Source organism: Marmota monax, unplaced genomic scaffold (genome assembly GCF_021218885.2).
Source record: "Marmota monax isolate L192 unplaced genomic scaffold, Marmota_monax_Labrador192_F-V1.1 WCK01_AAM20220418_F8-fsc00017, whole genome shotgun sequence".
Classification (NCBI taxonomy): Eukaryota; Metazoa; Chordata; class Mammalia; order Rodentia; family Sciuridae; genus Marmota; species Marmota monax.
In genome coordinates this window covers 20,963,911-20,991,314 of record NW_026695241.1, presented here as the reverse complement: position 1 = coordinate 20,991,314, position 27,404 = coordinate 20,963,911, and the positions used below count along the sequence as shown (strand labels likewise).

Here is a 27,404-nt window from a genome sequence, read left to right as displayed (position 1 = left end):
TTCTTTTTTTTTTTTTTTTTTAATTACACATGGAAAGTAAACCAAGTAATTTTCCTCTCTTTTTTAGGGGTGGAGGTGGGGCAGACAAGGATGGAAGAGGCAGGATAGTACATAGAGAAGAAAAAAAATACTGGTATTGCTAGATCATGGGATTATAGTAAATCAGCTTAATTTAGCATGTAAGAGGAAACTAAAATGTTCAAAGGAACGAGGCACTCCAAGGATTAAAATGAGTTTCTTTGGTTCCCAGGGACCTGTCCCTGAGCTCTCACTCCATGGTTGAGTTCCAAAGCTATTCTTTTTGGCTCACAGGGTTCTCTGTGTCACACAAAGACTCTCAATGATTTAAATTTCAGAGCCATCTGTGCCCCCCAAATGGTTAGGTAATTGTTCACATTAGACATGTAAAATTAATTCTGCCCAAATCTCTAGGCTCAAGATCAAGATCTGTATATGAAAGTCCCTCCACCCTGATAAAGCCACCTACTGCACTCAATCCAGGTTGTCCCCAGACTAACTCAGAAAATGAATAAGTCTTCTCTTCTTCTCCACTTAAAAAGGTTGTTGGTGAATGCAGGCCTCAGAGGAAGTGCTTGGCCTCAGTGGGAGATGCCCAGAGACTGCAACAGGTGAAAGGTGGCCCCCAAGGCCCAGCCCGTCTCTATGTTGTTCACTTTCTTGGTGAGCTGTTGAGGAAAAAAATTTCACATTTTCATCCCATTTTAAACCAGCAAGCATAGCACTTGGGCAGATAATATGTGCACAGAGCATTCACATGGCCAAACCAAGGCAAAATCAAGAGGCCCAGGCTCTGTAGGCTTCACAGGGAACTATTCCCCTCTGTAAAAGTTTCCCTTCAGCCAAGGCCTATTGTCCCTACATCTGCCATTCTGATCCTCAAGCACTTCTGGCTTTGGAAGTTGTTCCACCCGGCCTTCTGAAGAGTTCTTCTAGACAGGCTTCCAAACTCTTTCGCTAATCCTGAAACTAAGTATAGCATCCTCTGCTTAGTTTTCTGAAATATGTGTAGGAGTAAGAAAGAACACACCAATCTTCCCGATTCATACTATAAACTACGGTCTCTTTGTTAAGCACTAATAACAACCAACAAGGGCATTTAAGGCATTCTGGATGAGACTTTGATTCAATTAGTTCAGGGATCTTGGGTAAAATTTTAGACCTGATTTCCTCAATTATAGAATAAAGGGATTAGATAAGTAGGTTTTTGTTTGTTAAGCACTAAAGTTGGAACCTAGGGATGCGCTATCACTGAGCCACATCCCAACCTTTTTACTTTATTTTGAAACAGGATCTCACTAAATTGCCAAGGCTGACCTTAAACTTGCAATCCCCCTGTTTAGGCCTCCTGAGTCGCTGGGATTACAGGCATGTGCCACAGCTCCCAGCAAGCTTCTACTGAATAAGATGCTACAGCTACCACCAAAACCAAAGTTTGAAAAATACTGGGTTGGTATGTGTTGACCTGATGAAATCAAGTCTAGTCACTGTGCCCAAAACTGGGGAGAATAGCATTTAAATTATTGTCTAGAGGTTTAGTCTGGGACACCTGCCTGAAATTGGGAGTGCCCCACACCAAAATATTCTTCCTCTATCCTCAGCACTGGGCTGGCAGCTTAGGGACACAGATGCCAAGATGAAGCAATCTCTGGGAAAGAGAAGTGTTCACCCCGGATTTAAATTCTGCTCCTGTTGAAAGAATAGAGATGAAAAGGATGCCAACACTAAAAACAGCAGGAAATTGTTCTTGAATGACTTGGTTATTGTTGATGCTTAAGCGGAGGTAAACTCAATACACACTGAGAGGCTCAGGATGGTCTCTTTTCTCTTTCCCTAACTGGTGTGAAATGCTTCCACTAATAGTAATACCAGTATTCATAAAAAAAACTTGCTATATGACACATTTTGGTTTTAACATACATTGCTTCAATTTTCACAAAAGGCCTATGAAATAGGTATTATAAGGATTATGGTGTTCTTTGTTTTTGTTTCAATTTGGTACCAAGAATATTAAACCCAAGGACACTTAACCACTGAGTCACAACACCAGCCCTTTTTATTTTTTATTTTGAGACAGGGTCTCATTAAGATGCTTAGGACCTTGCTAAATTGTTTAGGACCTTGCTAAATTGTTTAGGACCTTGCTAAATTGATGAGGCTGACTTTGAACTTGTAGTCCTCCTGTCTCAGTCTCCGAAGTCCCTGGGATTACAGGTGTGTACCACCATGCTTGGCAGGATCCTTGGGTTTTGAATGAGGAAACTTATAGTTAGAGAGGAAATAAATCATTTGTGGTCACAGAGCTAAGATTACACAGACCTAATGGACAACAGAACCCATGCCTGACCAATGCTATAGTGACTCTCCTGGCAATTAATTCTTCTGTGTTAAATTTATTTATTTGTAAAAAACAAATAACCCAATCAATAAATGGGACAAGGAACTGACCACACACTTCTCAGAAGATGATATACAATCAATCAATAAATATGTGAAAAAAATGTTCAACATCTCTAGCAATTGGAGAAATGCAAATCAAAACTACTGTAGGATTTCATCTCACTCCAGTCAGAATGGAAGCTATTAAGGATACAAACAACAATAAGTGTTGGTGAGGATGTGGGGAAAAGATATACTCATACATTGCTGGTGGGACTGCTAATTGGTACAACCAATATGGAAAGCAGTATGGAGATTCCTTGGAAAACTTGGAGTGGAACCACCATATGACCCAGCTGTCCTGCTCCTCAGTTTATACCCAAAGGACTTAAAAACAGCATACTAGGGCTGGGGTTGTGCTCAATGGTAGAGCACTCCCCTAGCATGTGCGAGGCCGTGGGTTCGATCCTCAGCAATCATATAAAAATAAACAAACAAAATGAAGGTATTGTGTACAACTAAAATATATATACTTAAAAAAAATCAGCATACTATAGTAACATAGCCACATCAATATTTAGAGCACCACAATTCACAATAGCTAAATTGTGGAACCAATCAGGAAGCATGCTTCCAACCTGCCCTTCAGTAGATGAATGGATAGGGAAACTGGTATATATACACAATGGAATATTATTCAGCATTAAAAGAGAATAAAATCATGGCATTTGCAGGTAAATGGATGGAGTTGGAGAATATTATGCTAAGTGAAGTAAGCCAATTCCCTAAAACCAAATGCCAAATGTTTTCTCTGATATGAGGATGCTGATCCATAATGGGGATTGGGTCGAGGAGCATGGGAAGAATGGAAGAACTTTAGACAGGACAAGGGAGAGGGAAGGGAAGGAAGGAGACAGGGGGTTAGAAAAGATAGTGAATGAAATGGACATCATTACTCCAAATACATGTATGAAGACACGAATGGTGTGACTCAGGGTACAACCAGAGACATGAAAAATTGTACTCTGTATGTGCACTATGAATTGAAATGCATTTTGCTGTCGTATATACCAAATTAAAATAAATAAATTTCTAAAAAATTTTATTTATTTTATGTATGTATGTATTTATTTGTTATTGGGGGGATGGGGGTCCAAGGGATTGAATTCAGGGGCATTTGACCACTGAGCCACATCCCCAGCCCTATTTTATTCTCCTTTTTTTTTTTTTTTTAGGATCTTTTATTTTATTATTATTTATTTATGTGCATGCAGTGCTGAGGATCGAACTCAGAGCCTCACACATGCCAGCCAAGCATTCGACCACTGAGCCACAACTCCAGTCCCCTATTTTGTATTTCATTTAGAGATAGGGTCTCACTGAGTTGCTTAGCACCTCGCTTTTGCTAAGGCTAGCTTTGAACTTGTGATCCTCCTACTTTAGCCTCCCAAGCCACTGGGATTATAAGTGCTCGCCATTGCACCTGGCTGTGTTAAGGAATTAAATGCTGATAATTTTGATAGATATATAACAATACACAAAATTCAAATTCCTTAGAAGGAATGATTTTATGAACTCTGTATTGACACAAGAAATAGAGCAATATAAATTCATCTGGAACTGGGGAAACAGGAAGTGGCACAATGGAAGGGGTGGGAGAAAGGGCTTAGAAGACAAACTATAGTCAATTTATTTAACTTCAAAGCTCACAAAGTTGCCTTGTGAGATAGCCATATTTTTTGTGAAATCTCTATAACAAACTGTTTGTTACTTAAGGGCAAAGATAACATCTTTTTTTTGTATTATGAAAATTCTCCATCTTCACAACTTTATTTTTAGAATATTGCATGGAAATTGCAAACAACAAGGGTAAACTGGGGAAGAATCAAATAAATACAAATGGATGCCTCTGGTTGAGACAATTATTAATATATGAACATTGATTTACAGTATGTGTACCAAAGTGCTAAACAGTTTAGTGCACTAGATTTCATAAAATAACTTTAATAATATTCTGATTTAAAATTTAAATATTTGAACTTATTATTACTTCAATAATTAATAGAAATATATCCAAACCATGATTCCCGCATACTCCTAATTTTACTAGAACTATCTTCTAAAAATCCAGCAACTTATCTACTTATTATAGTTAAACTTTGTTTTTAGGAACTATGATCTTTAATGAAAAAAAGCACTTTATAAAATATGAAAACTGCTAACATATTCTAGGGCAATAAGAGTGCCAGTATGTTCTTCACAAATTGAGTTAAATCAGATGTAAAATAATGAGTAAAATTCCAGAATGTTTTATATGTGTAATATGTATTATATGATAGTCTTTTATTACATATATCTTTTTAACCATTCCAACATATATTTGAACCTTCTGTCACATAAATACACATACAATTCATAATTTTAGTAAACCACCTACTATTCTATCCAATAGATATATTAGTAGGCACTGACACACTACCTTCTGAATTGTATGTGATCTAATAATATTCCCTGAAATTCAGAGTTTAAAAATCCCATCATCTGCAAATAATACAGCTTTTCTCTTTTTTCATCTTAATATATTTTTCTGTAGATAACATCTTAATCATCTTGGTAACCATAGCTCAATCATGGTACAGAAGGTAAGAAAATAAATGGGGTGGAAAAAACTCCTAAGATATATTTGAAAATAGAGAAATACTACAGATAAGACAGAACCTGCATTTGCTGAAATCAATAAAGAGGAAGACAAAGAGGAACCTAGAGGCTTACATAAAATATATATGACACACTACATATGCATGAGGCATTCAATATTGATGAGGTCTTAATTTGTCACTCAGAGGTGACATCTTTCTGATCCTTCATATCTTCTGCCAAATAAAACCTACTAATGGATGAGCTAATGCAACTGGCCTGGCATATCTGCTCCTGGGTTCTTCAAATAGAGCAAATTTGTGTGACAGCCACAGGCACCCTCAGGCCTTTGTTCCCTTGATCAAACTTCAGCTGAAGTTCTTGTAATCACTTCTTCAGTAGCAGAGAGAGGTCATATGAATCCAAATCAAGAAACCTAGGATTCAGGGCTGCAGTTTCAGCTCAGTGGTAGAGCAGCTGCCTAGAATGTGTGAGGCACTGGGTTTGATCCTCAGCACCACATAAAAATAAATAAATAAGATAAAGATACTGTGTCCATCTACAACTTAAAAAAAAAAAAAACCCTAGGATTCAGGAAGCATGCTTCCAACCTGCTTGCATCTATTAGTGTGGTTCATCTCTTCCATCTCTTTCTTTTTGCCCATCTCTGATTCAATAAACTATGACCTTGGGCATCTTCATTTGGGCTGTAAGTCTCTCTGTTCTGTATCCTCTGAGATGACCTGCCTGATAATATATACCCATCAAGGTAATTTACGATAATATAAATTATTTTTTTCAGCTATGTAAGTAACTGTTTATTAGACAAAATTGTTAGCAGCAGAAAAGCAGGTCACAGTCATTTGGTAAACTCAGTACAATCTCTTTTTTGTTCCTCCTGATGATGCTTCAACCACACCTTCCACAGAATGTTCTCTTTATGAAGAACAACAACATCCTGAAGGCATAACTAAGAGTCACCAGGCCCACTGATTATCCAAGGGCAACTCCAGGCCTAACTCTAACCCTGAGCACCCTTCTGAAAGGCAGAGGATGTACAGTTCCCTGGATCTTATGCCTTGATCACAAGAGAGGGGAATACTTCACACAGTTCACATATGTTGAATACCATGATTTCAAGGACCAGCCAGTTTCTGGCATCCACAGTAGAAAGCTTTAAGGGCAACCTGAAGAGGTCCCAAAGTGCACAGAGGGGCCGCTGGGGTGTGTGGCCTTTCTGATTAAATGCCCGCTGAGCACCCCTAGATCAGTAACATAATTGGATTTAAATAACAGATTTGTGTTTAATAACAATTAGATTTTTAAAAAGAATAGCAATGATAGAACAATCTCTACAAAGGCAAGAATTTTTGTTTGGTTCACTGCTGTGTCTAAAATGTTGCGGGCCAATGATGAGGGCTCTGTAGGATGAATAGATGTCACACTGACTTGGCAGAAGTATTTAAGTAAGTTACAAGCATTAGAAAAGCAAACGTTTTAGACACAAACATACCTAATACAATAATTTTTTGAAAAAGAAAATAGGCTTGAAACACTCCTATTTGAGGGCATGCAAGTAGGCTTTCCACTATCCGATACCACCTCCTTTGTTACCGTTGACCTGCTGACCACAATGCAGCATTTCAAAGGTGATGAAAAGACTCTTTAAGAACTAAGCATGTGTAGAGCCAATAGATTGTGGACTCTATTTTCTGTACAGCTTGTGCTAGTTATAGCCTCTGCACAATCCAAGAACACTAGAGTCCTTCTCTCGCTTCTGAATAACTTTGGAATATTCAACTACCTCACCTCACCTAGTTACACACCACATTATGTGACTGAATTAATCCCAGACCAACCCTTACAACAGTAAAGACATTACTGTATTCTCTAACTATAATATGCTAAGCTTTGAAGTACAAATACTTCTACACCAGCCCCTATAAAGACATTAGGCATTTGAAAAAAGTTTAAATGTGAAACACTGCATTTTGTTTTAAGAACTTGGCTATGAATGAGACCATTACTCATTTAGTAGTAACCCCAAATAAGTTAAAAAAAATATGTAAAAATAAAGGATGGTCCCTTAGGGACTTGAAATTCTGCAGTAGCACAATCCCATTTTCTTTATTCAAGAAGACTGTAGTGACTTTCATAATTCACTCCAGAATACAGTGGTCAATATAAATTATTCATCAAGGTAATTTATGATAATATATATACATCAAGGTAATTTCCCACATTCATGGTGACTAGCACAGTGAACAAAAATACTTCCATTTATAGTTATTCTCATTACTAAAAAAGTTCATGACTCCTTCTCCTAACCCACAAAAGATGACTGTTATAAATGGGGATATAACTAATGTCTACTCAAAGTGTTGTTATGAAAGTTAAATGAGAAAATGTACCTGAAATATCACAGAATCCGGCACTTGGAGGACATGCATAGGATGCTATTGATTTGGAATCATTATGTTATTAATATTATTGCTTTCATCTGTCTGTAAACAGGAATGAGTAAAAGAAAGGAATTCTTCTCCAGATAATCTAATCTAGTCCATCAAATCATGTATGAGCTACCTCAAAACCTTTTTTTTTTTTTTTTTTTTGTTTTGGCAACAAAAGATGATGACTGTTACAGGATTCCAGGACCCTCTGTCTCTTACCTGTAAGAGGGTGCTATCTGCAAAGCCAAAGCCATCTTTTAGCAGGGCAGTGATGTAGGTGAGATCCATGCATAGGAAAGGACTACCTGAGGTGAAGTTCTCCAAGTTATCACACACTGAAAGTGAAAGAGAATGAACAGTGGAGTTCAAGTCTGCAACTATAGCTTCTTAACAACTTGCACACTTCTGGTATAAAATCTTGTCTACTCGTATTTACCAAATTTCTTTCTTTATCTGCCAAATTTCTCTTTTTGGGTAAAGAAAGGGGTTGGGTTCTGGGGACTGAACCCAGGGCTTTCATGCTAGGCAAGTACTTTACCACTGAGCTGTACCTGCAGGCCCCTATTTGTCAAATTTCTATGGCCCATTTTGGGGGCTTAGTTTTAAGTCCCTATCTATAATTAATGCTGAGGTCTCCAAAAGACAGGCAAATACTATTTAAGATCCATTCTGCTTCCAACCATCTTGGTAGACAGGCACTTTGGAGACAACAGATAAGATCATTTGTATTTTAGACTGTTTCTCTTAAGGAAGCCCCTGTGGCTATTTCACATGTGATTTGGTACTCAGCGTTTCCTTAACACTGATAATACAATTTCAATTAAAAAACAATAAGGAAAAAATGAAGATGTTCTCTTCTTTCACCATTTCCCTAAAGCCTCTTGCTTTCCTGTATTCTTGCACAGTCTTATGTTACCCAATGCTTTTAAGTCTAGCACAGACTGAAGGCCGAATTTAACAGAAGCTGAACTGCTGAGGCCGGCCCTCTGAGCGGATTTCTGAACTGAGGAGGTGCTTCAGGTCACATGAGGTCATCAGAGTTGGCAGGCACACAGACGGCTGGATGTCAAGGGCTTATTTATACTCACCTTCCCTGGCTTTTCTTTCAAAGTCTTCAACTTTTAAAACACCCCCCTTTTCATAATCTAAAATGAAATAGAGCATAGCTGGTGTCAAAAACTCTTCAAGGAAACAAGGAAATTTATCCTAGTGCTATTTATAATAATGAAAAACTAGAAATAAAATTTCCAACTTAGGGACTGGGATGAACAAACATGACATATCTATATAATACAAATCTACGGACCCTTCTTATTTATATTTATAGTTAATATGTGTTATCTATTTTATGTTACATGTATTTAACCTCAATTAAAAAGCAGGATTATATAAAACAGGAAATTAATTCATATCTCTGAGTCCATGACAGATCACATACCTATACTCTCACTGTTAATCATTAGTATAACTTTTGTGATAAGGAAAAAAAAGTAATCCTAAAGGAGCCAGAGGAAATTGGATGGTTTCACAGGTGATTATTTGTGACCTTTTTGTCAAATTGTACACTATAAACTTATGTGTATTTATCAAATGTTAACTATACCTCAATAAAGATGTAAAAAAGTAGCTGGGCATGGTGGCGAAAGTGTGTAATCCCAGCATCTTGGGAGGCTAAGGCAGGAGGATCACAAGTTCAAAGTCAGTCTCAGCAAAAGTGAGTCACTAAGCAACTCAGTGAGACCCTGTCTCTAAATAAAATACAAAATAGTAGCCCCTCCAAAGTAAGATTTCACCTACAGTTGTTCAGGTCATCTTTTAGGTCCCAAATCACAAGTCATATTCACCCTCCCACTTGAATGGCTGGTGCACTGAAGAAGAGCTGCAAAATCACCCACAACCTCTTCAAATGCTTCTCTCCTTCACCTTCCGCATCACAGGCCTGCCTTCTTTCCCTTCTCAATTGACACCTGGGGTGAACTCACCAATCATGTGTGTTTCAACGGCTCGGTCATAATAGTAAGAGAAAGCATAGAAGGAGCTTCCTCGGATCTCCTCTGGCTGGTGAAGCTTTCCTTGCACCACCCTCAGCACTTCATTGTAGCAGGGCTCAAAGCCCATCTCCCCTGCCAGGACAAAAGTGCAAGTGGTGAGTGACAACAAAGATGGGAAAGAGGTCACTCTCTAAGGCAAGCTTCTGGAGCTAATGGAGAAATGCAGGGGAATGGAGGAGAAGGCTAAAGCTCAGAACAAAAGGTTTAATTAAAAACAGAGATGGGGCAAACTTCTGCAACCTCTATGCTGATTCTCCATGGCAGCTCCCTTCCCTAAGCTGTGTTCACCAACCACAGCCAAAGCTGACCTCACACAGCTGCCTATCTATGTGTATTGTGGTCTTTGTGAGCCAGTATCCAGAGGGCTCACCTGCTTCCTTCACTGGAAACCAGTCTTTTCTCCCTAATTTTAAGGTCTATGTCTTTTAAAATATCTAAGATGAATCATTCTTCCTATCATCTTAAACATGAGTTTTACTATGATTTCAACAGGCAAATATTAACTGAACCTGAAACAGGGTTTCACAATACTGCATCAAACTCAGGCTATGCCCAGCAATTTGGGAAGCTAAGACAAGAGACTTGCAAGTTCTAGATAACTTAGTGAGACCCTGTCTCAAAATAAAAGATAAAAAGGCTGGGGATGGGGCTGAGGTTGTAGTTCAGTGGTAGAGCTCTTGCTTAGCACATGTGAGGTACTGGGTTTGATCCTCGGCACCACATGTAAATAAATAAAATAAAAATATTATGTCCATCTACAACTAAAAATATTTTTTTAAAAAGCCTGGGGATGTAACTCAGTGGTAGAGCACCCCTGGTTTCAATCTTCAGTACCAAACAAAACAAAACAAAAAAATCCTAGACCATGAACAGGCTTCTAATGGATCTGTGGTACTCAGCCAAGGAAAGAGACCAGGACACAGTGACAACTATCGTATTTGCTGTCCCTTCACATTAGTTCTTGGAGACATTCCAAGATCTTTGGAATGAGTGCCTGAAACATGATAAGTTTTTCTTGAGCTCTGAAAAAAGTTTCCCATGGGACTTTTCCAGAACTTCTACTATAAAGGTCATTTTAGTCATTTACCTTCTCGGTTGCCACCATACTGGTATTTCACACCCCCAAAGATCCATTCTGCTTCCAACCATCTTGGTAGACAGGCACTTCGGAAAGTGTGTCCATCAATCCCTGAAAGAAATCAAACACAAACAGGCCAGTATGTGAGAGGGAGGGAGGGAGGCAAGCAAGGAACCCATAAAGCTGAATGGAATCATCCAGGAGTCAGGCCTTTAAATCTTATGAAATTAGTTCCTTGATTGCATCGCTATGACAGCATACTTCTTTTTTCTTTCTTTCTTTCTTTTTTTTAGTTCTAGGGATTCTTTACCACTGAGCTGTATCCTCAGCCCTTTTTATTTTTTATTTTGAAACAGGGTCTCATTAAGTTGCTTAGGGCCTCACTAAGTAGCTGACACTGGCCTTGAACTCATGATATTCCTCCTGCCTCAGCCTCCTGAGTCACTGAGATTAGAGGTGTGCACCACGGTGACCTGCCTATGACAGCAATTTTTAACACAGCGTTCATACACAGGCTTTGTAGAGTTGGTGAAACCCCAGAAACTAGAGGCAAATTTTCGTGCAAATGAATGAACATTTGGCAGGAGTTGATAGCTTTGACCATCTCAAAGAAATCCAAAACACCCAATAAAGTAAGTTCCCTCCTTTCTACAACGCAGAAAAATACTGTGCCACCCTTTTTTTTACTGTAGCCAGAGACTTAAATTAAATACACTTAAAGATGTTTGATAACTCTGAAATGTTATAAAATCTCCATTCCAATAACAGCTTATGATAAATCAGGCATCCTACAAAATGCAGTAAATGTGAAATCACGTTAAAAGGCAAGAACAGGACACAGGAAAGTCAGCTAACTTGCTCCAAAACACAAACCAGGACCGCACTCAGTTCTGCCTAACTCCAACTGACAGAACAGTCATTACCCCATACAAGTAGACATACATCATCCTAAAAATGGTTAATGATGCATATCATAGAATCTGAACTTACAAAACAGACCAGGAACTTGCTATTATTATGTCCATTTTGTACCACATGTGCTTCCCAAATCAACATAGGTCTTACCTCCAAGAATTGTTGCCAAAGATAAGAAGAGGAGAGCTGAGTACTAGCATTGAGCTCATCACCCCCACCCAGCACAGGTACCCAGACAAACCTTCTGTTTGCAGGGCTCCCAGGGTTGCTAGTCTTGCAGCTTTCAATCCAAATCCCAAGTAACTGTAAAATACAGGATTGACCAATTTCATGTTGGGCCTGAAGTTCTCCAGCCCAAAGCTGCCTCCTTCAAAAGGAATATGGGTTCTCTGCCTCCCTTTGGAGAGATAAAAACCTTGATCTGTCTCTATGACTTAGTTCATTGTCAACAAGAGGAAATTTCTGCACAATCTGGATCAAAATAAGAACCTCCTACTGTTATCATTCTAAGACCAGAGTGATATTCCTAAAGTCCCACCCTGGGAACCATTCCCACAAAAGCCCTCATTATCTTAGCTCCTCACCCCAACTAGGGATGTGGAGTGGATTCTAAACATCTGAAGGCCAGCTCAAAGGAGTTAGTACTGAGCTTTATCTGAGCTTTTTCCATGTGACCTCTCTCCCAAGATACTGTGGGAAGTGTACTGGGGATCTAACCCAAGGGCGCTTTATCACTGAGGTACATCCCCAGCTCTTTTTATTTTGTATTTTGAGACAGGGTCTTGCTCAATTGCTTAGGGTCTTGCTAAGTTACCAAGGTTGGCCTTGAACTTGCAATCCTCCTGCCTCAGCCTCTCAGCCTCCCAAATCACTAGGATTTCAGGTGTGTACCACCACACTCAGCAAGAAATGTTTGACTTTTGACATCACATATTTTTGAGGACAAGAATGGAGAAGCCTCATAGGTCCCTTGGGTTTTGGTAAATGGCTGGGGTTTCAATTGGTAGGTCTTAGGGGACTGGCAAAAAAATTATAATCCTGTTCAGATGTAGTAACAGACGTGAGAATACTTTGAAAAATTAGGAGAATCATACAACGTGAAATATTATCTTCCCTGCCCCCTCCTCACCTATGTGTATAGAGCTTATAAGTGCTGTTAAACATCTCAAAGGAAGTGAGGTAGCCCTTAGGGGTTTGTTCCAGGGTTTTCTGCAAATCAGAAAAAGCAAAAAGACTGTTCAGGATCTACAATTATCTGAAGATCTTATTACCACCATCCCTGTCCCTCCCTGCAAAAATCAGAAATGGAGACAGTGCGCTAATTTCACAAAGTTTGAGGAATCAAAGGGACTCATGAACAGTGAGAGGGCCAGGGGAAGTTCACCCAGTCATGAGTTGACTCTACTCAGTCTGTTCATGACAGAACTGCTATCTGAAAGTTGGGCTCCAGTTTCTTGGCCCATGATATGCCTGCCAAGTGTGTTGCTCACCAGACCTTCATGCAAATGACTCACCTCAAACTGTGGCAGAAACGTGATTTGGGTGGAGGCCCCTCCCAGGTCCAGAGTCCCCACTGTCTCCTGGCTGTGGCCATGTAGCTGACCTGTCAATGAGAAACAGCTCTGAATACCCTCCACACCTTAGGCAACACAACACTCGTCTGCCTGTAAATTCTCTCTTGTTCTTGTTGTATATTGAAAATATTCCATAAATAATCCAAAGCTCCCTGGTCCCAAAAGTTGCAGGTAAATGTCAACTCAAGAGGAAATTTTGTTGCAGCTGAGGCCTTAAAGGCTGGTTATAAACATTAAGTTCTTGTCTTCCCTGAATCACCGTCTTTTTTTGTTTTTGTTTTATTTTGTTTTTTAGAACAATACAGAAAGAGGGAAAGGGATTTTGATTCTCCTGACCATGCCTATGAAAACCAGTTAAAGTTTTTGGTTTGGGTTTTTTTTTTTCTTCTTCTTTTTTGCAGTGCTGGGAAACAAACCCAGAGCCTTGTACGTGCTAGGTAAGCACTCTCCCACTGAGCCATGTCCCTGGCCCCCAGTTAAAGTCTTAAGATATACTTGAGGATATATTTACCTGTTAGGAAATTCACAGTAACCCAAGCCAATATGCCTAAAACAGAGAAATACAAGGATTACATTCCAGAGCATTCTTTTCCCTTTCCTGGTGCCACCTTTGTTCTTCTCTGTAAATTCTGTGGGAGAGCACATGTTCCCTCTTTTAAAACCTGTCCTTCCATTCTTCCCTGCTTATTTGTTTCGATTACTTAGTTCTTTTTTCCTAACTGCTCAATCTCTGTTCTTAGTTCTTGAATCAGAGCTTTCACTGACCCCGCCTCTCTCCCCTGAGAACATATTTTACCACCTCTCCTACCTTCATAGGATCCATCCATGATGCTAACACTGTCATCTGGGACCAGGAAAGGTGACTTCTTGAAGATCTCCTCCACCTTAGGAAAAAAGGGGGAAAATATGGGTTCTCTGAGACATTAAAACAGATTTCCACATTTTTTTTGGGGCTGTGTTCTGTAAGGCTTATTTTTCCTAGATGAAAGAAACCTGAAAAGGAACTTGACAAGCCATGACCAGCTTCCTACAAAAACAAACACAGGGATTTCTGACTTTAAAGATAATTTCAAACAAACCATCTAAATTTATGGATGAACTGAACTGAGAGAAGGAAATATATCTGATCCTGACAACTCAATCAGGATCCTGTAATTCTGTTAAAAACCTATGGTTAAGGGCTGGGGCTGAGGCTCAGTGGTAGAGTGCCTGCCTCACATGTGTGAGGCACTGGGTTCGATCCTCAGCACCTTCATAAATAAATAAAGATTTGGAAAAAAAAAGTCTAAAAAATAAACAAAAACCCCTGTAGTTAAGCTGGGCACAGTGGCACACGCCTGTAAACGCAGCGGCTCGGGAGGCTGAGGCAAAAGGATCATGAGTTCAAAGTCAGCCTCAGCAACTTAGTGAAGCCCTAAGCAACTCAGTGAGACCCTGTCTCTAACAAAATACAAATTAGGGCTGGGGATATGGCTCAGTGGTTAAGCACCCCCTGAGTTTAATCCCCAGTACCAAAAAAAAAAGAAAAAGAAAAAAAAAAAAAAACCCATGGTTAAATTCTACCTGGACACTCACTAGAAGCTGGGAGGAGCTTTTCCCAGTTCATTCTTAGATGAGCTGATGGACCTCGCACAGAAAAGGAGTTCCTGTGCAAGGACTGAGCATTCTGCCATCTCTGTTGGATTCTGGCACATGGTTGGACCCTTTAGAGTCTTCGGGGGAACCCCAGACCTAGACTTATGGAATCCTATTTTAGAAAATGATTCTCCACAAATACAGGCTAATGATATGTGGATTATGGCTTATTTTTATGATTCTTATGGGGGGAAAAAGATTCTCCAAATAGAAATAGGAAGAACTCTAATCTGTTTGTTGTTCTCACTTCTAATAGGATGAAACACATCAAGTAATGACCTCTGGATCCTGTTTCAACCAGGAAAAGCCAATTAAGTGACCTGTAAGTAAACTTTTAAGGAGAAGATAGATAAGCAAATAGGAATAAATACAGAAAGAGAGTTCCTGCTCTTTACTTCACTCCTCTCCTCTGCACCACAGTATTCTCAACATAGCAGCCAGAATGATGCTTTTAATATTGGAAATCAGAACATTTTCCTAAACCTTCTGATGGCTTCCTTCTTTTTAGGAAAAAAGTCAAACTCTTTATATTGGCCTTTGAGAGCACTATGACAAACTCCCCCACCTCTGATCTCACTTCTACTTGGCTCTCATCACTCAGCTCCCTCCAGCCTTGCTCACCTCCTGGATACTGTTCCTGAACATGGCCAGTATGTTCCTGCCTTAGCCTTTTTGCAGCTGCTCTTCTTTTGAGCCTGAAATATTCCCACAAATGTTTTGTATAACTGTTTCTCTATTCCCCTCAGGCCTCTGATCAAATGAATCTTACCAGAAAGGGCTCTTCTGCCTGCTCTAATTAAAATATCACCTCCCCCTACCACCAGCATTCCCTACCCACCTTACCCTGCTTTATTTTTCTTGTAGCAACTACAGTTATATGAAATACTTTGAACAACGTTATTTTATTTTGTTTCCCTGAAACTAGAATGTGAATGAGCTCCATGAGGTGAGGACAGGGACTGATTGTCTTTTTTGTTTCCTGCTGTTCCTATCCCCAGTAACTTCATCAACACCTAGTCTGCGCTTAGCCCTCATAAATTGAATGAATGAATGAATAAGGAATTGGGATTCAGGATTCTCACAGACATGCTAGGCTGCTTGTACTTCAATAAGGAACTTAAGCCCTCTGTGCTGATAGTCAAAGGACTTAGAAGAATGAGCACAATTCTAATACAAAATCTTTTATTGCTGTGATTTTTATGGGATTCTGCCTACAAATAGTCTTTACTTCTCATATTTTTATAAATATTCTTTACAACATGAAATTTAAATATTATGTTTATTGTACAACTGTACAATAAAATTTAAAATATTGAGTTTAACAAAATTCTAATTTTTCTTTTTTGTTTTTGTTTGTTTTTGGTGTTGGGGACTGAACCCAGGGGCACTTTACCACTAAGCAACTATCCCCAGTACTTTTTATTTCTTATTTTGAGACAGAGTCTCTCTAAGTTGTTGCTGGGGCTGGCCTTGAAGTTGCCATTCTCCTGCCTCAGACACTGGGATTACAGGCATGGGCCACTACACCCAACCATACTTAATTTTTTTTATCTGAAACAATGCTTTTTTGAAGCCAGCCTTCTTGCCTCCTCTCTTCCTCCCTCCCTCTCTCCCTCCCTTCCTTCCTTCCTTCCACCCACTAGGAATTGAAGCCAGGGGTGCTTTATCACTGACCCATATCCCCAGTCCTTTTTATTTTTTATTTTGAGATACTTGGTCTTACTAAGCTGCTTACTTGCTGAAGCTGAACTTGAACTTGCAATTCTCCTGCCTCAACCTCCCAAGTCACTGGGATTACAGGCATGTGATACCATACCTGGTGAAAAATCTTTCAAATTGGGGTGGGGATGTGGCTTTGTGGTAGAGTGCTTGCTTAGCATGTGTGAGGCCCTAGGTTCCATCCCTGGCACTGCCAATAAATAAATAAATACGTAAATTGAAATCTTTTAAACTTTAAAATTCCATGATTCTTCTAAAAACTTTATCTTGATTAAAAAAAAAGCCAGATATACAAAAAAAGAATTTAAACACTATTATTCCATTTATATGAAATATAAGCAAAATTTATCTGAAGAGATGAACACATCAGTGGTTCAGTGGTTGCCTGGTTTTAGGGGCAGGGGAAACTGACTAAAGGGTCACAAGAAAATTGCAATATTTGTCAAAACTCATTTAATTGTATGCCAAAAATGAATATATTCATTTGTTCACATAACTATATATGTTCAAATACTCACATAAATTTATCTCAATAAAGTTGATTAAAGACCATTTCCATGATCCTGCTTTTAAAAAGTTAGAACAATTATCATACACAGGAGGTAGTATTCATTTTTCAGAAGAAGCTCCATAAACTCAAAAGTTGTAGTTACAAATGTATGTAGCTGAAGCTTGTCTCCCCATCTGATGCCCTCCACCATGTCCTGATCCAGCAGGAAAGTCCCTACAAGATGCCAAGCTTTTAGAACCATGAACTTAATAAACTTCCTTCCTTCCCTTTGTTTTGTTTCTTTTTTCTTTTCTTTTTTTTTTTTTTTGGTACCAGAGATTGAACCCAGAACCCAGAGGCACTTAATAATTGAGCCACATCATTAGACTTTTAAATTTCTTTTACTTCAGATAGCGTCTCATTAAGTTACTAAGGACTCAAAAAAATAAAAAAATAAATAAAATAAAAAGTTACTAAGGACTCACTCAGTTACTGAGGCTGGCTTTGAACTCGAGATCCTCCTGCCTCAGCATCCTGAGCTGCAGGATTATAGGCATATACCACCACACCTGGCTAAAGCTCTTTTCTGTATCAAAAAAAAAGAAGGGGTGGCTGGGGTTTTGGCTCAGAGGTAGAATGCTCACCTAGCATATGTGAAGCACTGGGTTCGATCCTCAGCACCACATAAAAATAAAATAAAGATATTGTGTCCTCCTATAACTAAAAAATAAATATTTTTTAAAGGCATATAACTAGCTACAAGAGCTGAGTCACCACAGTGCTTTAGCAATGGTGGAATACTAAAAGTTGCAGTTACACTCCAAAGGTCTAAGCCCTCAAAAAGAAAATATTCATATACAGAAAAACACAGAATTATCCAAGATGCAGATTTCAAAAAAATTACCTCAAAGAGCAGAGCCTGGGCTTTCTGTTCTGGCAGTAAGCGCAGTCCTGCTGTTGCCTTCAGGACCACTGGGGTCCTTTTCCAGTGACTTTGGGGAATTGAGTCTTTGGCCACCTCTAAGAGTTCTTCAACAGTCTCAGCACCCTTTGAAAGAGACAACCCATATATCCAATTAACAGTCCATTTAGAGCATTGGTCTACTCCTTCATGCTTTGGGGGAATATTAGGAATGATGTGGCAGAGGGCTCCTCTCTGAACTGCAGAAACAGAAACCCAGAGAAGTGGAATACTTTGAAGGAATATCCATTTTATTTTGACAGTCATAATAAAAATTATTCTTTTATGGTGTGTTCTTTTATAGTGTGTTTGTATAGCACCAGGGATTGAATCCACAGCCTTGCACATTCTAGGCAAGTACTCCGCCACTGAACTACATTCCTAGTCCTTTTAAATTTTTTAAATTTTGAGACAGGGTCTCACTAAACCATATTGGCCTCGGACTTATGATGCTCCTGCCTTAGCCTCCCAAAGTGGTTGCTATTGCATGTGTGCACTACCACACCCAGCTATAGTGTGGTCATTTTAGTGGATTGTTATTTTATGTGTCAATAAATTAGGTTTAGTTTGGCTCATGCCTATAATACCAGCTACTCAGAAGGCAGGAGAATTACAAGTTCAAGGCAGCCTGGGCAACTTCAGAGAACCTGTCTTAAAAATGAGTAAAGAAAATAAAAAATTTTAAAAAAAGAAAGAAAGATAGACAGATTTTTTTAAAAAGGCGTCTTCTGTTTCAGATAAAAAATTTAAGTATGGTTGGGTGCAGTGGCCCATGCCTATAATCCCAGTGACTCAAGAACCTGAGGCAGGAAAATGGCAACTTCAAGGCCAGCCCCAGCAACTTAGTGAGACCCTGTCTTACTAAGTCTTAGAGAGACTCTGGCTCAAGATTAAAAATAAAAAGGACTGGGGATAATGGCTTTGTGGTAAAGTTCCCCAGTCCCCAACACCAAAAATAAAATGAAAATTAAAAAATTAAGTTTAAGCCAGAAAGTCAGATATAGTATTGGGAACTCAAGAGTTGGGAGTCAGAAGACACTTGCTAGCCCATGACCTAATATGGGTCACTTGGCCTTCATGAGGTTTGGTTTCCTCAGATGTAAGATAGGAAATACACCTTACACCACCACTAAACTGGTGTGCACTTTAGATGAGGCACAGTCAGTGTGGCTGCCATACAAATACTAGCTATAGCTGTCATCATGCTATGATTGATAAGTGTTTCCCTGTGTGAATTTATTCAGGTAATACACTGTATTTTTATTAGCAAACACAACAAAATTATCTTTTCTAAATATCAAATCAGTTTCTGATAATGCAGTTGCTTTCAATGGCTCCCAGTCTTCTAGTACATTTGCAGTTTCATGTGCTACTGAACTGAGAAAATACATCCTGTCCATTCTTCAAGCGCAAACCATTTTTTCATCAGGTTTTCCCTTGGTTAATGATTATTCCATGACACTAGACAATAAATACCTTTACCTCTAATACCAAGTTCAACAGTCTACCTTGTTTTGTTATATCAGTGTGGCCTCAGACATACTGGGTATAGTATATTGGGGTGCTCAAATATGAAATACAGCTACTAGTCACCATAAACTATCCTCTACTACCAAAGATTTTAGTCATCAAGGGTGGTTGATTAATTCTCAGGAACAAGCATGGTTCCATCCTATATCAGAGCCCTCTGAAATAGAATTCACTGGGTCTCCATCCTTCAATTGCCATGTTTATGCCTCATACCCTAGAGAACTTCATGCGTATCTTCTTCACTGACATTAAATAATTTTTCAGTTAATGGCTTTAACTCAAAACCTTACATAGTAAATACAAAAAGCACAATCTCTTAAAAGTTGTCATCTATCCTGAACAAGCACAACTTATTTTCTAGCCTCCTTCCACCCAGCCCTGGTGAGCCTGGAGTATACAATTACTGTTATCCAGGAGACTTACTAAGGAGAGAAATTGATTTCACACATGACCTCAATATCATTAACAAACAACATGAGATATTTAACAGCAGTGATGTGGTAAAGTTATCCAGGCACTGAGAATATAAATATCAATCATAAGAAACTTACCTGCTTAGGTTGATCTACAAAAGCAGAAAGTCCTGGCTTCACAGAATCAAAGATTTCCCCTTCCAGAACTGGAAGCTGTCCTGTTTTGTCCACAGAACAAAACAGAAGAGATGATTACCAAAAGTTAAGTGCTTCAGCTACAAGGCTCTGTAAGTTGTCATGTAAGAGTAGATTTACCTATTCTTTCCCTAGACTATCCCAAATGATACCACTTGTGAGGAATGTCTTTCAGAAGTTTTTGAAATGGGAAACAGAAGGCATCAGACAACCTTCAGAGTCTGTCATTTCTCTGGTGGATATCTAGCTCCTATTCCTTTCACCAGGCTCTTTTTTGGGGGAACTCAAGAGTTGGAGTCAGAAGACACTTGCTGGAGCTGGGGATGTGGCTCAAGTGGTAGCATGCTCGCCTGGCATGCGTGCGGCCCGGGTTCAATTCTCAGCACCACATAAAAATAAAATAAAGATGTTGTGTCCACCTAAAACTAAAAAATAAACATTTAAAAAAAAAAAAAAAAGACACTTGCTAGCCCATGACCTGATATAACTTTATTTTATTTATTTTTTTATGGGTGCTGAGGATCAAACCGGTGCCTCATACACACTAGGCAAGTGTTCTACCACTGAACCACAAACCCAGCCCCTTTCACCAGGCTCTTCAGGATAATAATAATAAAACAATTCAGGGCTGGGCATATCTCAGTTGGTAGAGTGCTTGCCTCCATGCACAAGGCCCTGCTGGGTTCAATTACCAGCACCACCACCACCAAAAAAAAAAACACTAACAATTCAGAAAAAGTTAATTTTCAGGGTCCCCTCAGCCCCATCTTCAAGGATGAATACAAGGATAATAAAACTCATGTGATTCTCTCCCCAAGATCACTCCCAATATTCTCACTATTCTAGAATCCTAGAGTATTAATCAACTTTGCATAAAAGAAAGGACAAGTTATAGCTGTATTTCTTGGACATATGGGTTTCAGAGTTCAGGCAGCCCAGGTCTCTTAATTTCACATTGAATAAAAATGTGTTCAGTTAAAGACCGAAGTGTTCTCTGAAGAAAGACACTAACTATTCACACCACACACTCTCAGCACATTTGTTTTTGGAAGGAGGTGCTAAAGGGTGGATTCATAGACTGGTGAGGGTCCCAGTTGCACTTACCTGGTATTTTCTGCACAAAGGTATAAACATGAATCCGAGTTCCAGTGCTTCCTGCATCAAACATAATTCCATACAAGGTGCTGGCACTGACATTTATCGGACACATGGAAGACAGGAAGACACCCTCAAACCAAGTCTGCTGATCTCTATGGAAGATACTGCTACAAACACAGGATACCACCAGCATGAAAAAGACTGTGCCCCAGGAAGTGGCCATACTCTATCCAAGGTGTGGTGACCTGAAGTTTGATTGTGGAAGGAGTGCTGCTTACAATCCTGTAGTGGCTTATAGGACAAAGATTCACAAGGTTAGTTCAATTGGTTTTTTTGGTTAACCTGTAAGAGAAGAAACACCATAATAGAAATCCTGCCCTTGTCCCCAAGGTGTTCCTTCTCTATTTCTAATAACAAGTACAACAAGCTAAACCAGGGTAATACAGGCTCTTAGCACTTTTTCTGAAGGGTATCTTGTTCCAAAAGGAAACTGGGGTTTAAAATACATTTTCCTAAGCTTTGCTTTTAATTACAGAGTGGTTCTCACGTGCTCAAATGTTCTTTCTGCCCTCCTGCTCCTACGGGTGAGTCTAATTTTCTTTTTTGTGTGTTTTGACCATTTTGCCTTTAGATCACAAACTAACATTCCCCTCTCCTCCTTCTTTCTTTTCCTCCCTTTCCTCTTTTTGACTGATAGATAAGCTTAATTCAATTTATGAAATAAAGTTACAAAGAATATAAACATCAATCATAAGAAACTTACCTACTTAGGTTGATCTACCTAAAAAGGGCCTATGGTGTTGGGGGGTGTTCATGGCCTTAAAAAAGGCACTTTTGGGCCTGATAGAGAATACTTGTAATCCCAGCAAGTACTGAGACTGAGGTTGAGACAGAATTGCAAGTTCAAAGCCAACCTAGACAATTTAGTAAGACTTTTTCAAATAAAAATTTTTAAAACGTTAGGAATGTAGCTCAGTGGTAAAACACCACTGGGTTCAATGCCCAGTACCATTAAAAAAAATAGGATTACGCCACTGAGCTATTAATTATAATCAATAATATTGCTAGTGGCTTGCAAATACATATTTGCTAGGAGCGGGCACAGTACTGGGGGATCAACCCAGGGCCTCACAAATGCTGGGCAAGTACTCTACAACTGGGCTATATCCATATATCCCCATCCTTTTTATTTTGAGACAGGGCCTTGCAAGATTGCCCAGGCTGGTCTCAAACCTGTGATTCTTCTGCCTCAGTCTCCCAAATGATTGGGATTACAGGCATATACCACCATACCCAGCCCACTATGAATTTCAAAACAGCTTCACAGGTTTCAGGCCACATTATTGCCAAAAGAACTTAGGACAAATGCCCAAATTAAAGTCAAGAGTTCTATGACTTGCTGAAAATTACAAAGTAAGTCAGTAGTGATATCCAGACCATAAATCAGTCTTTATTCTTCTCTATTTCTTTTTTCCTAATTCCAAATGCTATAGCAAGTTATTGTCCATATTTTTTAATGTGTCTTCATCACACTTTGGATTTCCATACAATGGAGGCAGGATACAAATGCTGCTAGAAAGTTAGTATAAGGACATGGAAAATAGTGGACAATACTATTTGTCAGGTCAGAGGTCCTGGGTTCCAACTCTAGCATTTGTTCTCTATCAGGGATCTTTTTTTTTTTTGGAGGGCTGGGGATTAAACCCAGGGCTTTGTCCATGCCAGGCCAGCATTTCACCACTGAGTCATACCCACTAGCCTGAGTTGCATGATCTTGAGCAAATCATTTAGACTCTCTGAGACTCTATTTCCTCATTGTAAAGTACCTTGGGGCTGGGGTTGTGGCTCAGTGGTAGAGTGCTTGCTTAGCACATGCGAGGCACTAGTTTCAATCCTTAGCATTAGATTTAAAAAATAAATATAATATTGCATCCATCTACTAAAAAAAAAAAATCTTAACTGCCCTTTCTTCCTTAACATGGTTATTAGGAAAATCAAATGAGACACTATATATGCACATACACATACATATACTTTTAGATATATTATTGCACATATACATGTAATTAGAATACATACAAATTATCTCATTTTGATTTTCCTACATATATACACATATGTGTGTATCTTAATTAGAATAAGTTATAGGTGGAGAACCTACTTAGAATAAGTTATACTCCATGTTCGTATAATATGTCAAAATATACTCTGTCATGTGCATCTAAGAACAACAACAAAACAAAAAAGCCATTAAGCTATCTGTGGATGCTGATGGCACCTGGAAGAGTATTTATTCTTTGGGGAATTCTCTATTAGAGATGGGGAAGTGAGGTTTCTCAAATCTTTTTTGGAAATTGTACTTCATATTCTAATCCATATGTGCTAATATGCACATCATCTAATTCCTTCATTTATAAAATTTTTTTAGTTTTGTAAAGTGAATGGTGTGATCAATGTTTTTGTAATCAAATTCAAAAGTCTTTTTATAGTTTAAGTATTTGTGAAATAATAATAAAAAAATTTCTCCAGACTGATATCCATGAGCATAGGGAATTTATCTATTTTTGTTTCTTGCTTTATTCTAGCACATAGATGAGTGACTAATATACTATAGGTGGTCCATAAATTTTGCCAAGTGAAAAAAATAATGAATAAAAAATCATCAACTTAGTATATTAAAAATTTCTGTTAATGTTTAAAATCACATTGCTGTTAAATGTATAGTATTATATCCCTATTTAATAATAATTCAAATGCCATTTCTTCCCTGAAGTAATTACATCCATTCTTTTGTCAGTTTTTCCTTATTGTTCTCTAGTTCAAGAACATAATGATTGTCTCTGTTAGACCATATTCTTCTTAGGAAGAGATAATGACTAGTTTAACTTTGTATGCATAATAATTTATTATGCATAATATTGAAAAATTAAAATTATGTTTAATTAAAAAAAAGGTTTTATTGTGTGTGATACTTGAGATCAAACCCAGAGCCTCATCTATATTAGGCAAGTGCTCTATCACTTAGTTATATCTATAGTCCATTTATTTATTCATTTATTTGTTCATTCATTTTGCAGTACTGGGGATTGAATTCAGGGATGCTGTACCACCAAGCCATACCCTCACCCCTTTTAATTTTTTGAGACAGCCTCACTAGGCTGCTATGGCAGGCCTTGATCACAATCCTCCCACCTCAGCCCCCCAAATAACTGGGATTACAGGCATGTGCCACCACAACTGGCTCTTGTTTTTTGTTTTAAAATTACAATACATTATTTAAACATTATGTAACATCCCAGTATTTTTCCAGGACTGAGGTTGTACAAAGTGGAAGGAAAGAAAGGACTTGTTATTATTGTTGGGAAATAATTTTTAAAACATAAAGGAGGCTTATTTTTCATCATTCTTCACCAAAGCCAATATAGTAAATTCCTTTTTTTTTTTTTTGGTGGTGGTGGGAGGTGTGCCAGGGATTGAACTCAGGGTACTTGACCTCTGAGCCACATCCCCACACTAATTTTGTATTTTATTAGAGACAGGATCTCAATAAGTTGCTTACAGCCTCCCCATTGCTGAGGCTGGCTTTGAACTCTCAATTCTCCTGTCTCAGCCTCCCGAGCCACTGGGATTATAGGTGTGCATCACTGCACCTGGCACTAGATGAAGTATTCTTACTCATTCTTAAGTTTATTGACCATTGAGGGCTTAAGTAAAATACCTCACTCCCCACAGGTGACATATAACATAAAATGAAGCAGATGAAAGTTAATTGCATTTGGGATTTTAAAATATTTAAATATTTTTCTGAAGTACTGCAAAGGCAGTTAGAATTGTCCCTTTGAACGCTATTCAAGGCTGAACTTCTATCCTGTGGTTAAGAACGGGAGCTACTGGCTAGGGAAAGGAACCAAAAGAATTGTTCAACTTTCAAAATTCCTAACAAAGGAAACTTCATCCCAGGAAATTAACCATTGAAAGGACAGCTGCCTGGCCAGATTCATACTCACATCTTAAAGCACTCACTTCGGAGGATTCTTCTTTTACAGAAAATGGGCTGGTCACACAGATCAATCTACATAGCTGAAAACAGAAACAGTTCTTTAGATTCTTAACACTGGACACCAGCTTTGTCCAGCATGTGCTCCCTCTTCCCTCAGGACCTGCATGAGTGGCACTCTGGGTATCAGCTCCCCTTTGTCTCTGTGACAGCAGCTTCTTCACAGGTCACTCATATTTTCATATTATTGTGGATTCTCAAAAACATTTCCAGCTTCTGTTTTCACTAAGCAAACATTTGTTTTTCTTCCAGAAGATTTTTAAAGGAGAAAAATAATGCATCGTAGGTATCAGTTTTCATGGAATGAAAACTGCAGAGTCATACCAGGTATTTGGTGAAAAGCCAAACAAATTTTAGAGAAAGCAAAGGATTAACATGTAAAATGCCCTTTCCGACCTTAACACCTACCTTCTAACCACTGTCAACCCGACTTTTCTTTAAGATTAGCTATTTTTAAAATGGTATTAGGAAGACTTACAATGTTGAGTTTACAGGAGGGCATCTTATTATACATGACCCCAGTCTGCGCAACTTGCTCTTTCACTTTTTTTTTTTTTTTTAAAGAGAGAGGAGAGAGAGAGAGAGAGAGAGAGAGAGAGAGAGAGAGAGAGAGAACTTCAATATTTATTTTCTAGTTTTTTTTGGCAGACACAACATCTTTGTTTGTATGTGGTGCTGCACGCATGCCAGGCGAGCGCGCTACTGCTTGAGCCACATCCCCAGCCCACTCTTTCATTTTTTAAAAATCTTTTTTATTTTTTTTTCCTCACCTTTTCAGTGAGACCTCCCTTTCTAAAACTGTAGTACACTGGCCACACACACATTTTCTTTTTCTTTTTTTTTTTGAGAGAGAGAGAGAGAGAGAGAGAGAGAGAATTTTAATTTATTTTTTAGTTTTCGGCGGACACAACATCTTTGTTTGTATGTGGTGCTGAGGATCGAACCCAGGCCGCACACATGCCAGGCGAGCGCGATACCGCTTGAGCCGCATCCCCAGCCCCACACACACATTTTCTATACAAATTTTCTACCTTCCGTCCCTGTTTCTCTCCACAGCACTTCTCACATTCCAATACACTGTGTAATTTACTACTTGTTTATTTTCATATTTCCGTCTTTCCCCCACTCCCATTCTCCAGAGTTAGCTATCCATCTGCAGAAACTTTTGTGTTTTGTTTCTGGAGTGTTCCTGGTGCTGGGACAGAGCTAACATATGCTAGGTGTTAAATAAACACTCTGAAGGGATAAACAGGGATCCAGTAACTCAGGCACTGGATCTTCAGCCATTTAACATTAGTACAATGGCAGACTTCTTTCAAAAGATTAATCACCTGCCTTCTGGAAGATCATGATTCCAAGCTACCAAGGAAGGACTGTTTCTCCAATGTGTCAATTACACAAAGATATAATTTATCCAAATATGTTAAATTTTATATACTACTCAAGATAATACAGATAGTCATATGTAAGTTGAACTTGAGAACTGGTCTTCTCAATATCTCTTACTTTTATTCACCCCCAACAAAATACCCTCTTCAATTCTTTGCTTTGAAACTTCAGTGCCAACTAGTGTTCGTCCCTCACGATCTCTATATCCTTCTAAGGTCTTTTCAGTTTCTTTATACCTGTAGTTAACACTTATTCCTCACTACTCAGCCTTTCCAGAGCTTTATATTCTGGCTTCCCCTTCTCCATGCCCCCTAAAGTCTCAAAGACCACAATCCCATAGAACAGGGCCCCATTCAGGTGCTCACCTGCTTATGTCTGCCTGCTGTGAATCCCTGCTTTCCTGCTTTCACTATTGGCTGCCTTTTGCTCTTTGCTCCTATTTGAGATCTTCTGAATCAAGCAAGCTTCACAAAGCACAGGCACCTTTGTACTAGTTTACAACTAACTGTGTGGAATTTTGCTAACTCACTCCCATCTTTACTCTTCACTTCTCCCTGCTCCACCTTTTCTCTGGGTACATGATTGTCTGGTTCATCTACTTTTATGACAGTTGAGTACCAATTAATAGAAATATTGTTTCCAGGGCATAAGTTGCTCAAGATCTGAATTCTGTGTTGTTTTCATGTTAGCTGAACAGTAGAAAGCTAAGAGCATTTCTAGCCAGTTTCCACCCATGACTGAATTTAGAAAGCTGCTAACTAATATGCATCTAATTATATAACAGAAATTGCACTAGGTCTAGATATGCAAACGGG

At 38.8% G+C, this 27,404-nt stretch overlaps 1 protein-coding gene across 2 annotated transcripts; it reads right to left on the bottom strand.

Moving 5' to 3' along the window:
- On the bottom strand, positions 1 to 27,121 carry Entpd5 (ectonucleoside triphosphate diphosphohydrolase 5 (inactive)). Of its 2 annotated transcripts, XR_009226383.1 has the most exons (16): positions 26,955 to 27,121; positions 25,151 to 25,223; positions 21,150 to 21,434; positions 19,989 to 20,068; positions 17,851 to 17,994; positions 13,911 to 13,986; positions 13,614 to 13,649; positions 13,043 to 13,131; positions 12,658 to 12,737; positions 11,770 to 11,831; positions 10,623 to 10,724; positions 9,467 to 9,607; positions 8,573 to 8,629; positions 7,704 to 7,819; positions 1,572 to 1,707; positions 552 to 686 (listed from the first exon to the last, which is right to left on the bottom strand). XR_009226383.1 is itself a non-coding variant. In XM_046440894.2 (15 exons), exons 3-15 carry the CDS (start codon positions 21,364 to 21,366, stop codon positions 600 to 602), a joined length of 1,287 nt encoding a protein of 428 aa, XP_046296850.1. In that variant the 5' UTR covers positions 21,367 to 21,434; positions 25,151 to 25,223; positions 26,955 to 27,092; the 3' UTR covers positions 1 to 599. The 2 variants fall into 2 exon arrangements, 1 of the variants encoding a protein (XP_046296850.1); XM_046440894.2 differs by lacking the exon at positions 1,572 to 1,707 and having other exon boundaries at positions 1 to 686; positions 26,955 to 27,092.
- Between the last annotated feature and the right edge of the window lie 283 nt (positions 27,122 to 27,404).

What these genes read in the sequence shown, in the direction of transcription:
- Entpd5 (XM_046440894.2), bottom strand. Translation starts at nt 21,366, where the DNA reads ATGGCCACTTCCTGGGGCACAGTCTTTTTCATGCTGGTGGTATCCTGT. An exon ending in TTGTAGATCAACCTAAGCAG is followed by an intron (nt 17,995 to 19,988) that starts GTAAGTTTCTTA and finishes TCTCTTTCAAAG; the next exon opens with GGTGCTGAGACTGTTGAAGA. An exon ending in TATAAGCTCTATACACATAG is followed by an intron (nt 11,832 to 12,657) that starts GTGAGGAGGGGG and finishes TGTATTTTACAG; the next exon opens with TTACTTGGGATTTGGATTGA.